Genomic DNA, 13,349 nt, shown 5'->3' on the forward strand with positions numbered 1-13,349 from the left:
ACAGCCGATTAAAGTAGACCTTCATGTGAGACTCGCGTTAGAGTTTATTCTCATGATTCAAAAGAAAAATCATAATTTGAATATTATTTCCAAAAAAAAAAAAAAAATATGGCTGAAAAAGATTTTAATTAGTTTTAATATACCTGACTTTTAAATTTCACGTAATAGTTTATGATTTTTGTGTTTAGTTGAAGCTAGACTCCCTTAAATTAACTTTAAAGAACACTCAAGAAGCTAAGGATCGTTTTCATTCTGATGTACTTCTCGAAAAACATCCCGTTTCTAAGAAAATCATCCTGCAGAAAGTGGCTGCATATTTGGAGGACAGCATTAAAAACAAAGTAAGCCATTTTTTAACTTGATTTTTTTAAATCTAATTTTATTAGATACTACTTCACTTGATGATTTAAAAACATCATTTGCTTGAAAATATTGAAGAAGGTAATGAAAGTCGACATGGTTCGAGCTTTCAAAATAAGCGGCCATTCTCAAGACTCGCCCGACGTGAATAAGGAAACAAAAGTCCTTTGAAACGGAAAACGTGAAGTTGCTAACGAGAAATGGAAAACAAATCTAAATAAGTAAATAAAATAGAAAATGTTAACAAGTAATGTTAAAAGTTAACAAGTAAATGTTAAATGTTCCCTTACGTATCTCGCCATCTCTCTACAACGACTGGAAATGCCTCGTTTGGCTTCTGCGGTTTTTCGACTACCTCGGTTTTCTTGTTTACTTTCATTTTTCATTTTCTATTGCTTCAAATCACTTTTATTTACTCATTCACTTCTATCATGTACTGTATTATTGTACTGTATCTATTGTATTGTAATTATAATGATATTAGCAAAAAATTAAGGGAAATTAATATATCCGATTATAAATGTCACTATTAAGAAGAGAAATATTTTGAACTTGTTGATAAACATCATAAACATATTATTACTGGCAATTTAAATATTATAGAAAACTTAGAACTTAGTAATTTAATGTTAAAAAGCACAACATTTTGACTCGTTTTCCATAATATCAATTAACAAAATTCTAAATTTCCTTTTTAATGATCGCAATAATTTATGTTTAAAAATATCTAGCAGAATCTCTCTACCTTTAGATATGTTAACAGAATGGAAATGGGCTGCTTATTATTACTTTAAAAACTTTCTTTTTTTTAATCATAAGGCGAATTTAAATAACAGCAACAATTTAGAAATTTTTTTAAAAACTGATGGAGCAATTAAGCAACTTTAAAAGCATTTTGTAATCACCCCCATAGACAAGGCTAACAAGAATTATGCAATCGTCTGTAAAAAATTCTATGTTGAACTTTTAAATAGGTAATTAAAAAAAATAGTAAAAATTTTAAGCTTGGTTATTTAAATAATAACATTATAATAAAATTTTTTTTAGCTTTTTATAAGAGCTTAAATATTAAAACTAATATACAATTTTCATACTTTATTATCAGTCTAAAATTTCACAAAATTCTTATTAAATTTAGAACTATCACTAGTGGGTCTAATACTTACTTAACTAAACGAAATACAATTTTTTTAACTACTTCAATAGAATTATTAACAATATTAAGGACGGTTTTTTTTGGATTACCAATAATAATAAACCTATTTTAGAATATAGTAAACAAAATTAAATTAATTCTATTTTGATTTCGAAGATCTCTTCAATTTCTTCTTCTCTAACGCGGTTTTCTTGTTTTTTACCTTCATTTTTCATTTTCTATTGTTTCATATCACTTTTATTTCCTTATTCACTGCTATCATGTCGAGACATTTATTACCATATTTCGAAGCATCATCAAATGCTAATGAAATCCTCTATATTTTTTGAAGAACTAATTATTAAACATATTATGCATTCGACGCACCTAGATGAAATCTTAGCTAAAACAGAATGAAAGGAAGAAAAAAATTGTGATCGCCTTGGCAATATGGTTATCTAATTTTTTGTTCAGCCTCTGTAAGTTTAGGCCTTGGCATCGTTTTTTTTTTTTTTCTTTCTTGCTTCAACTCTAATATTTGGGACCGTGTCAATCATTTTGGAAACCTCTTTATTTGTGATATTCACTTGAATTAGTATTGAAAACGATCCAGTTTGAACTGTAGGTTAGAATTTCTGATTCTTAATTAAAACAATGAATACAAAAATATAGTTCAAATGAGGAAATTCTCTTTTATTCACAACTCAAGATGTATTTTTGGGATCTCTCTGGTCCCATATTTAAAAAATAAACTCACCAACTTAATGCATAACAAAATTAAAAGTGAAAAAAATAAAATAAAAGGAATTTATAAAAAAATAATCAAAAAGCAGCTGTCTCCATAGCAACGCATGCAATGACAACGCATGCGCACTGTTTACTATTACTCTTGAACACAGTTGAAAAGTGTGATGGCGTCCGAATAAGGCGCGCACGCAATCAAACCCAAAATAACACCCGTTTTGCCAATGGGTAAAATAATTGCCTGGCAAACCTGCCGAGAACAGTGGTCGAAAAAACTACATTAATTTTGTAGTTTACTGCAACTACTTTGTTACAAATGTAGTTAACTACAACTACTTCCTTTTTAAATGTAGTGACGACAAACTACTTTCGAAATGTAGTCACTACTTTAAGAAACCGATCTTTGCTTGAGAAATTAATTTTCACCTACGTAAAAAATGGTTTTAAATAGAAATTGGCTTACAATTAAACATAAGGGAATAATTAAGAATTATTTATTTATGTTAACACGTTTGTTATTCCAGAATAATTTTTTTTCTTCGAATTTGTTCATTTAACCTTCAACTTCAACTATTGTACCCATCAAATTCGAAAAATTACAGTTTCTGGCCAAATTATTAGACGCACTGTAAGTTTTCGTGTAAAATCTTAATTATCAGGTGGTACTATACAGCTTTACGCTACTGAAACCGGTTTGTACTAGTTTACGTTCGTGTATCAGTTGGTTAAATTAGGCAATATATAATATACATTCGACGATTGGATAAATAAGATGATATATTATACAAATATAGAGTATTTATTATATCAGGTATCTATATTATATAAAACGTTAATACGTATGTATCAATAAAACCGATGATATTTCTTTTCTCGCGTTGGCAACAGTTTTCATTTTTATTAGATGGGCTTCGGCGCGCAAGAGCACGTAGTGAGCATCATATAACTAATCTATATTATATAAAACGATAATACGTTTTAATTGATAAGCTTCGGCGTGCAAGAGCACGTAGCATCATATGTCTAATCGGGTGAATTCTCACCGAATTATCAAAAAAATTCTCACAAAATTCTCTTCATCAAAGCCGATGCTTTACATCCGGCGTTCAGTACTATTTCATATTGTTTTACAACACATGGTTTTAGCCCTCGGGTGGGAAAGACTTTAAAACAAAACTTACAACAGTTACTATTCTCAACAACTGAAATTTAGAATAGTGTGATTAAGAAAAATATGTGAACTGTTTGCAATTTCAAATTAATATTGAAATGCACAGGTTTAGAATTTTCTACAGTGAAAAGTTTTCGGAACTTCAGTGTTCAAAAAAGTATACAAAAGCTAGACGTTAAGAACGTATCCAATGAGGGAGCAAAGCGAGCATCGGATTGCGAAGCAATCCGAAATGAACTGTGAAAGCAGTTTCGGGGTTGGCGAGCGTTAGCGAGCAGGGGGTGAAGCCTCCTAGTTATATTATAATATTGTAATAATTAGATCGAATTATTAGACGCACTGTAGTTTTTTAATAATTGCATGTTTTGCACCAGTTTATAAGCAATACTATTATTATATTTAAACATGCATGTAATGGGTGTTTATTTAGGAGATTTTTTACAGACTTCCTATTTGTATTTATTTTTAAAGTATTGCATTACAATGTTAACCCATTGATACATGAACGTAAACAAGCGCAAACCGGTTTCAGCTGCGTAAAAACAATAAAGCTGTATAGTATCAACTGATAATTAATTAACTGATCAACTGATAATTATTACTAATATTTTACATAGAATCTTATAGTGTATCGAATAATTTTAGCCAGGGACTGTAGTTGCGTAAATTACTCTTAACTAACGTTTAAAGCAGTTGCCAGGAATCGCTACAAACCATTTTTTTTTTTCTTTTTTTCTTTTTCTTCTTTGTATTGCTATTCTCACTGCGCTACTTTTTTTTAAAAAAAGTAACAAACTACGAAAAAAAGTAGCGATTACAGTAGTTTCATTACTTGTAGTGAACTACTTCCGACCACTGACTGAGACGTATATCACGGCTGCCTGCGTGACAGAACTCTCTGTAAGGGGACTTATGGATGGCTCTTCTTAGTTTTTTATTTAAATTTTTCTCGGTCATTGCCATTGGAAATAAAAAAAGAGAAATTCTATGCAGAAGATTATTGTTTTCAATTGTTGTTTTTGTATTTAAGATTAATTCCTTTTACAGCGGGCAATGTGCAATCGATATAAAATACAGATTGAAAGCTTGGTGATGAATAACAATAAGCTGCTGAGTCAATTGAAAGACGTAAGTTATTTCAAATTGTATAAAATTGTCATTAACGTATGTGTCATATGCAAGGGGTTCTAAGTACAGAGAAAGTTAAAATTGATATGTGTCACTTTCTAAACATTCATTTGAAAAATTTCCAGGATTATGTTTAAAACTCTTCATTAAAAATGTATTTTGAGAGTAAAATTCAGAAAATTATAATAATATTTCCTTCAATACCCCTGTAGTTTTCTTTCGCATTGATTTTCTGTAACCATCTATAAAATTTCCTGGCGGTGTTTGGGGGGGGTAACAAAAATTTACCAAGTTTAATAATCTCTTTTGATTTTTAAACTTCTTATGATGGATAGTTCTACTACTACTTTAACAACTTGATTCCTGATGTTTTTGCTGACATTTAATTGTATTTTAATGTTCAATGTAATTAGTTTTGAAATAATTACACATTTCAAAATCCTTTCTGGTTTCAAATTTTTGTAAAACAAGTTTAATCTAAACTCAATTTCATAAGAAGTGCCAATATTACTTAAAGAAGACTAATTTGGTATAGGTAGGAAGTCATTATACGCATAGTCCCATCATATCTTAATTATCCCGCCGCTGAAAGTCCATTTAAACCTTCTTAATAAAATATTGTTCCCTTAAACAGCTGAAAAATGTATTTTCTCCAAAATATTTTGTCACTGTAGCGGTAGGTTAGTAATTTTAAAATCGTCATAAACATATAATTTTGATATTTTAAATATATATGAAAATTGTCAACGGATTTCTGGTGATATGCCATACTGGTTATCTCAAGCTTCTATTTTGTTTTATATTTTATGACCGTCGTTGAACAGCCGACTCAATTTTTGGGTTTACGACTCCTAATGTTCAACTCCGTAGCCTTCTCATTTTGAACCCAATCCAGAAGACAAGGGAACTCCTGGATCAAATAGTGGGAGAAATTTGCCTTCATGGCGGACTTTTTGATGGAACTAACCCACATTTGCGTTACATGGTGAGGAAGACCGCGAGAACTTCCCACTGTTAGCCTGACGGCGAAGGGACTCTAACCTATGATTCGTCTACCACTGAGGATATTTCACGTCATCACTGTGGTCGGTGCAAGCCGGATGCGGATTTGAACTTGGTTTACCTCATTGGAAGGCGAACGCTCTATCCCTATAGCCATCGCAGCTCAAAGTTTCGAGTTTCTATTCTATAGTTCAAGATCAGTTGTTTGGGTGAGACTTTGACCGCAAATGAATATCAAATTTGTTTAATACCAGTTCTCAATAAATTTCAGCAAAACAAGAGACTTAATTTCATTGATACTGAAAGATGTCAGGAGATGAAGTATGAACACATGAAAACCTGTGACGCCTTACGCAAAAACAAAGAAAACGTCGTCGTCTGTAAGACAAAGTGCAACACTCTTGGACTAAAATTGTTGGAACTCAAAGTGAGTTTCATTTAATTATTTTAATAAGTTAGTTTCGAACAAGAATATTTTAATATTCTTATTTTTAAATTTTCATTTCTCAAGAACAAACTTTTGTTTCGGGCTTTTAACTGTTTGGTAAAAAAATTATTAATTTAGTTTTTTTTCCGACCCATACCTAATCGCAAAATAGTTATAAAAATAATTCAATTTTCTACCTCAAATACCCACTAGTAACGAATATTACAATTGTGTGCCTAAATTTTTCTAATTCGTTCAGATATTTTTCAAATGGCGAAATATACAAAATGGGAGTGAAATTAAGGTTAAGCAAATTTTCGACAGCTGTCTTTAGGGTCAAAAAATCTGAAAAGTATTTCGAGAAAATACGTTTTTGTGACCTATTTCGTATCTGTGATTCATTAGCAAATTTCAGATAGATCAAACCATTAAGTTGATTGCGAAATTAGAGAAAATGTTATACAGCTTTACGCACGCACCGAAATAATGTGGAAGAGACGAGTGTTCTCTGTGTTATTATTAAGAAAAAGAACGCTTTTCAGCACTCAGTGCCCGAAAATATAGTTGAATCGTTTACTTTGGTTATAATATGTACAAAATATAGTTGAATTGTATACACAAAATATAGTTGAATCGTTTAGTTTGGTTATAATATGCACGAAATATAGTTGAATCGTTTACTTTGGTTATAATATGAACGAAATATAGTTGAATCGTTTTCTTTGGTTATAATATGCACGAAATATAGTTGAATCGTTTACTTTGGTTGTAATATGCGCAAAATATAGTTGAATCGTTTACTTTGGTTATAACATGCACAAAATTTAGTTGAATAATTTACTTTGCAACATCGCTAATTATATAGATATGAGCTGCTCAGAAGCCAATGCGGTTAAGTCCATTTTTTGATATTTTCTGATTTTTGGAAATTTTGATGAAATAAATAATAATCTTCTTAGTTATTAAAGGATTTACTCGTTGGTTACTTTTTTCTAGGTTAGACAGCCCTTTTTTTAATAGCTTCTGAATATATTGTATAATAATTTCAGAAGCCATTGTGAATAAGTCCACCTTTTATCAATATTTTTTTACATAAATTTCTTATCTTTTTCAGCTGCCAAGAGGTATAAGTCCTAAAATTTTTAAGATGCTGTCATTATTTCAATAACTACTTACGTTTTTATTTACACATCCTGTACATATCTTGTTTTTTTGCAGAGTTTACACCTCGAAAAAAGACTTTATACACTTTTCTAATTAAATTAATAAACCAAGAATTTTAAAAACTAATGTATCAAAAAACATTAATTTTCTCAACTTTTGTGTTTTGGACTTAACCGCATTGGCTTCTGAGCGACTCATATATACTTTAAATGCCCATATCTAATGCAATTTTTAACGAAATTTCTTTTTTAAAATAATATTTTTATAATTAATTAAAAAATGGGTCAAAATTTCTGTTTACTTTCCTTAAATATTTTTACAGTAAAAAAATCGTAAGACAAAGCAGTTTTCTATAAAAATGCCCACGTGAATAATCAAGCTAGGTTTACGATAGGGAGTTCAAAACCTCTCTGTTTCTTTCATAATTTATTGCTGGTTCCTCAAACCTTCAAAAGCTTTAAATGCTTCCCTAGCATCAAAATAACTTGGGTCCTCATTGGGCCATTATTCATGAATATTGGCTCAATAATTGCTCAAAGGGCCGTTATTTTTTTCCGATATTGGCCCTATATAGAATTTTTCGATTCTATATTGTATTCTATATTAACCCTTTGTAACTCAACAACTCTGATTTAAGAAATATTTACGCGGATGTTAGAATACATCATATTAAGCGTGTAAAAAATAATGAAAAAATTAAGACCTTAAAATTAAAAATTTATTGGTGAAAAGCATTTGCTGAACATCTCCAATATCGTGAAAAATAGCACAAAAGTTCCAATATATTTAAAACTTCATGTGAAAAATTTTGAAATTGTTGTTTTTATGGTAACAAGGTCTCACACCACATTTTTCAATCCCTCCTTAGCCAAATATACAATCAAGGGGATTGTTGTAAAAAAATTGTATATCCTGCAATTATGTCGTGGAACAATTCTTGCTAAACGCATTATAATATTGGCAGATGCACCAAGACTTGCTTCCCCCGAGTTTGCAATACTATTTTCTTTACCTGAATTTAGTTCGATTTTATAGGTAAATCCACCTCATTATAGGATTGAATTTTCATGTATGTTGCAGATATGTAACGCGGTGATACAAAGGGTTAACCAATGTATGGCCTATATAAGCCATTCTAGGACCATATTAAAAAATCAAGACATCCCCATATTGGTCCCTCGGTGCATGTTCTTATAGGACCTATATTGAGCCCAACTGGGGCTGAGGTAAAATAGTTGCTAGGGATGAGAAGCTAAAAGAACCTTAGCAACTATTTTATCTTGACTCCAGTTTGGCTCAAAATTGGCTAAATATGGGTCCTATATGAACAAGCAAATGGTCAATATTGGAATGCTTAGAATTTTTAATATTAGTCCTATATAGGTCCATTAGCGGTCTTTATGGGGCCTATATTGCCTGAATAATGAATATAAAATATCTGGTGAACCTGACAATTCTATATAGGCCCGATATGGGTTGTAAAATATTGGCTAAATCGGACAGTTATATTTATATAGAGCCAATATTGGAAATTAATGGCCCTTTGAACCCTTATTGAGTTAAGATTCGTGAGTATGTTTTCAATAAGAGTCCAAGTTATTTTGCAGTTAGTGACAACTTCATTAAAATATGATTCACTCTATCCAGAAAGCACTGCAAAAAGAAGAATCAGAATTCTCAACTGTTCAAGAGGTTTTATCCAAGAAAAAATACATGAAAAGTGTTATGCTCTCTGAGAAAGAATGGAACGAACAAGTAACTTGGATAATATTTCAACCTTTCCTCAATAGTCGAGTCTTTTTCTTCGATACTCAAGATTTCTTTTCAAGGAAAGTTATGTTACGTTCCTGAAAACTTCCTCTGTACGCTCCCCACTTCTTTTGAGGGAAATAGGGGTGAAACGATTTTCTTTCTCATATTGTTCCTTAAGCTGGATTGAATGAGATCGATACCAAGTCGAACGGGCTAACAGCTTAGAAATTATATTTTATTTTATAACCCTCGTTGAACAGCCGACCCAATATTTGAGTTTACGACTGTTCAACTCCATATCCTTGTAATTTTGACAGAAGACAAGGGAATTCCTGGATCGATGAAATTTGCCTTCGTGGAGGACTTTTTGACGGAACTAACTCGCATTTACCTTACATGGAGAGGAAAACCGAAAAAAAAAAAATCGCGAATAACCTGACGGCAACCTCTAATCTCTCTACCACTGAGGATATTTTACGTCAGTATTGTGGTCGGTGCAAGCCGGGTGGGGAATTCGTATCGACCAGCCATGACTAGGATTCGAACCCGGTTCACCTCATTGGAAGGCATCTCCTGAGCCACCACAGCTCTTTAGAAGTTATTAGTGTTGCACCGAATAAAGTTGTACTGAGGAGACGAAAGAAAATATTTATTTAAAACATCAAAAGGAGTTCGATATTCTACCGAGTACATGCGATGTAAGTGCTCGTAGAACCTGTGGAATCGAAAATCTTCTGGTCTGTCGCTGAGAAAATTTTCTTCCTATCTATGTCTAAATTAAAGAAGTTGCCTCACGAATGAGATCTGGTATATACCAGTGGGGCTTTGAGCTGAAACGTACTTTCACCCTAAGGCTGCTCTCTTGCCAAACAAAAGATGTGCCTTCCTAACTTAATTCGCTAAAGGCCAATAAGGCTTAGTTAGTCCAAGTGTCATTAGAAACAACATCAAAAGACATTTCATTTGTAATTTCTGTAACGGTTTAGCACATTAAAACAGCTTATATATTATTTCCAATTCCAGTAGCGAGTAAGTTAAAATAATAATAAGTAAAAAAAACATAAAACAATCTGAACAAAAAATAACTAACTGTTCGAAATTGTCAGTTTCTTTAATCTTTTTTCTTAATCTGTTTTTATTTTTTTTTCCTTGATCAGCTGGATATTTTTTTTTTCTTCTTACAATTGATTCTTAACAGAGTTTTGTGTGCAAGATATTTTCATTCTTGTACCTCTTTGTGCATATGTACTTGGCTATCTGAATGCATCGCTTCTTACGTATTATTTTTATGCTGAATCGAATCAGACTATACAAAAGTCAATAGAACTAATAGTTCAAAAGTTGTNAGCATTCTAATAACATTATGTTTAGATAGCAATATCAGATGCATAAATAGGTACTAGAGTACAAACTTATATTTTTTGTTCACAAAACCCTTATAACTTCTAAATTATTAGTCCGATTGTCTCGAGATTGATCTCATTCTATTCAGCGAGAAGAAATTTCCCCACTTACGTGTTAAGAAAAAAAATCAATTTCCCCCCTCAACTCATCCCCATTTCCCACGAAAAATGGGGGGGGGGAGCGTGCAGAGGAGAGTAGGAGGTTTTAAAGTGTCTTTTTTATTAGAACATAACAAAAGCTTTTTGTCAAAAAATATCTTGGGTATTAATTCTCCCAAAGAAACACTTTTTTGCTACAACTACTGTACTATAAACAAATAAGTAAACAAAAGAAAAGTTCGAAAACAAAGTTCCAATTTCGTCAGACCTAACAAAATGCAGGGGGCATAGTTTTTGAAAGCCATAAAGGGGATTTTCAGTAATCTTGAAAGTTAATGAAAGCGATAAGCCCAAAATTTTTTGTTATAAGCGTAAAAAAATTGGATTGTTTTCTCCTTTTTTACAATCACTTGATAAACGTCCCCCCCAACCCGGTTATTTTCTATTTTTTAATTTTGTTTTGGTCAGTTAGTTAACGTCGAGAATTAGTCAAAATTTCAATTTGCAATGTAAGGGAAATTAATTTTGCTTGCAACATTGGGGAAACAAATGTGACAGACATTGGCATGAGTTTCAAATTAAATGAAAGAGCTCTAGGTAGTCTGAAAATTGCCGAAATTAAAGTTAATGATAAATTGTATGTTTCGAAATCAATCGGAAGTAGTAACCCGGCTATAAATTTTTGCTATAAATTTTAACCCCTAGTGCCTTCAGTGCTTAGCCTTACACTGTCAACTATCCATACTCCCTTGTACACGTTGTAACGCTATAATACGGATTCAATTAAAGACAATGTTTGGAACGCTGAGAGAATGGTCGACGTTATGATCTACGTCATTACTAGCTATTGAAATCTGTTGGGTAACGTAGAACTAACCCTATCTATTAAATCCGTTGGGAAAGGTATCGCTGGTGCAGTCGTGAAATGATGTAGGACTAATCCTGTTCATTAGAATCAGTTGGAGAAGGTATCGTTGGATTAACCCTGTCAATAGAATGTTTTTTATATATATATGTATATATATCTGTCGTTGACCAGCCGACCCAATTTTTGGATTTACAACTACTAACGTTCAACTCCGTAGCCTTGTAATTTTGAACCCATCCAGACCATAAGGAAACACCTGGACCAATACCCCAGAGGTATTGATTTGTTATGGGAACCTGGAGGACTTTGCGACTCGACAGATTTAACGTGCATCAGTCACCATTTACTACACGGGGAGTCTTCGGCTGGCCTGGGATCGAACCCATGAACTCTTGGACAAGGGCCCAGTGCCCTACCAAGCAGGCTATCCCAGCCCTGTCAATAGAAATGTAGAGTAAATTTAATTTAATTTTAACACTAGGATACTAAAATCTTTGGGGGAGATTTCCGTATCATGATCAGTGGCAGAATAATCGCCAAGTCTTGGAAACTTCCGGGCAGTGGCTCGCGAGANAAAAAAAAAAAAAAAAAAAAAAAAAAAAAAAAAAAAAAAAAAAAAAAAAATTCACAGAAAGGGACCAACTTGTAAGGTATAACTCATAGCCATCCCCTGGCAAACATCTACATGCTTTTTTCTTTAAAAAAAATTGCAAGTTTAAAATCTATTTGGCACCTTGGCGATTATAGTTGGCGCCAATGATCACGATACGGAAATATCCCATATCTTTGTTCCAATATTTCAGAGAAAGCAAGGTTTGATTGAAGCTATTCACAAGATAAAAGTGGATCCACGACGCCATGATTTACCAGAGGTATTTGATTATGCTTGTGCCAAAAGAGAAAATGAAAATATAAAACGAAATATAAAAACGTGGAAGAAAAAAGTAGAATATGCAGAAGTAAGCATTGTTTTATATTTGTAATGAACTTAATAAATAAATTTTGAGACAGAATACTACTCAATAGAATACTGCTTCTAAGTTTTATAGTTTAGTTTAAGCAAAGGCATAATTAAAGCTAACAAATTTTTCTTTTCTGTTACAGCAAGCCAAACTGATGCATATCAATGCTTTACAAAAGAAAAATAAAGCATCTTAATATGTGTGTGTCGATTTTTAAAAAAACAAGTTCTATTTCATATGAAACAAAATGTAATTGCACAAATTGACTTTATAAAGAATTAAAAAGTCTGCTACAGATGTTTTCCTTAAAATTTTTTAAACTAGTTTATTAGGTAATTATTATCAACAGGAATAATGAATCTAATTTTTTTTTTAATGTTTTCTGTATAGCACTCTCTTAGAAAAAAGTAATTCTTCCTTCTTGTCTAGAAGAACTTTTGCAAAAAACAATCTTTTAATTTTAAATACAGTTATTTATGCAAATAATATTTATATTTTATATTATTTTATTATTTTTGATATCATATAACTTTTAATACAGAGACCTAATTTAATAAGGCAATCTTTATAATGATAAAATATTTATCTATAAATATTTTATTTATTTAAATAGAAAAAAAAGTCTCAGAGACGCAATGTCTTAGAAATTAGTGAATAAAATAAGGTATGAAATTACTAAATTATCATAACTTGCTATATTTCTTCCTCTTTTCATTTGGAATCTCCACTATACAAAATAAAGATGTTTCTCTAGAGGGAAAAAAACAGATTTAAGAAGAAACTGTGAAAAGCAATGTGGTGTTCCATATAGGCAGCGCTTAATGTATATTTATGGATGTCGTGTAAAAAAAAATGAATACATTAAGGGTCGCAGATAACATTTAAGTGAGTAGAAAACAAAAATACTGCCAAAATCTAAATTGGTTGGACTGAGATCATTGAAACTTATTTGACAGCCAGAGGAAACATAGAAAATTTTTAGGAAATAATAAGAAATAAATTTTACAAGACAATCAAAGTGGTTTCTAAGTATTTTTGATCTTACCATTTTGACAACAGATTCAACTTCCAATGTGTATGTTTTTTAAAAAAGGATTTTAAATGCTTGTATTGCTGGTGAACATTATGAACAAT

General features: G+C 31.5%; 1 protein-coding gene across 1 annotated transcript; it reads left to right on the forward strand.

The window, feature by feature from the left end:
• LOC107442380 (cilia- and flagella-associated protein 263) lies at nt 1-12,512 on the forward strand. Its single transcript, XM_071179403.1, has 6 exons — nt 1-341; nt 4,458-4,538; nt 5,812-5,967; nt 8,779-8,886; nt 12,057-12,212; nt 12,358-12,512. The coding sequence occupies exons 2-6, from the start codon at nt 4,464-4,466 to the stop codon at nt 12,409-12,411; spliced, it is 549 nt and encodes a 182-aa protein (XP_071035504.1). The 5' UTR covers nt 1-341; nt 4,458-4,463; the 3' UTR covers nt 12,412-12,512.
• The last annotated feature ends 837 nt before the right edge of the window (nt 12,513-13,349 follow it).

The sequence above is a fragment of the Parasteatoda tepidariorum genome, chromosome 4, assembly GCF_043381705.1.
Source record: "Parasteatoda tepidariorum isolate YZ-2023 chromosome 4, CAS_Ptep_4.0, whole genome shotgun sequence".
Classification (NCBI taxonomy): domain Eukaryota; kingdom Metazoa; phylum Arthropoda; class Arachnida; order Araneae; family Theridiidae; genus Parasteatoda; species Parasteatoda tepidariorum.

Excerpts from the sequence above, each read along its gene's own strand:
- LOC107442380 (XM_071179403.1), top strand. The coding sequence starts at position 4,464 with ATGTGCAATCGATATAAAATACAGATTGAAAGCTTGGTGATGAATAAC. Across the intron at positions 5,968-8,778 it reads TAAAATTGTTGGAACTCAAA|AAAGCACTGCAAAAAGAAGA; the intron begins GTGAGTTTCATT and ends CACTCTATCCAG. Across the intron at positions 8,887-12,056 it reads AGAAAGAATGGAACGAACAA|AGAAAGCAAGGTTTGATTGA; the intron begins GTAACTTGGATA and ends CCAATATTTCAG.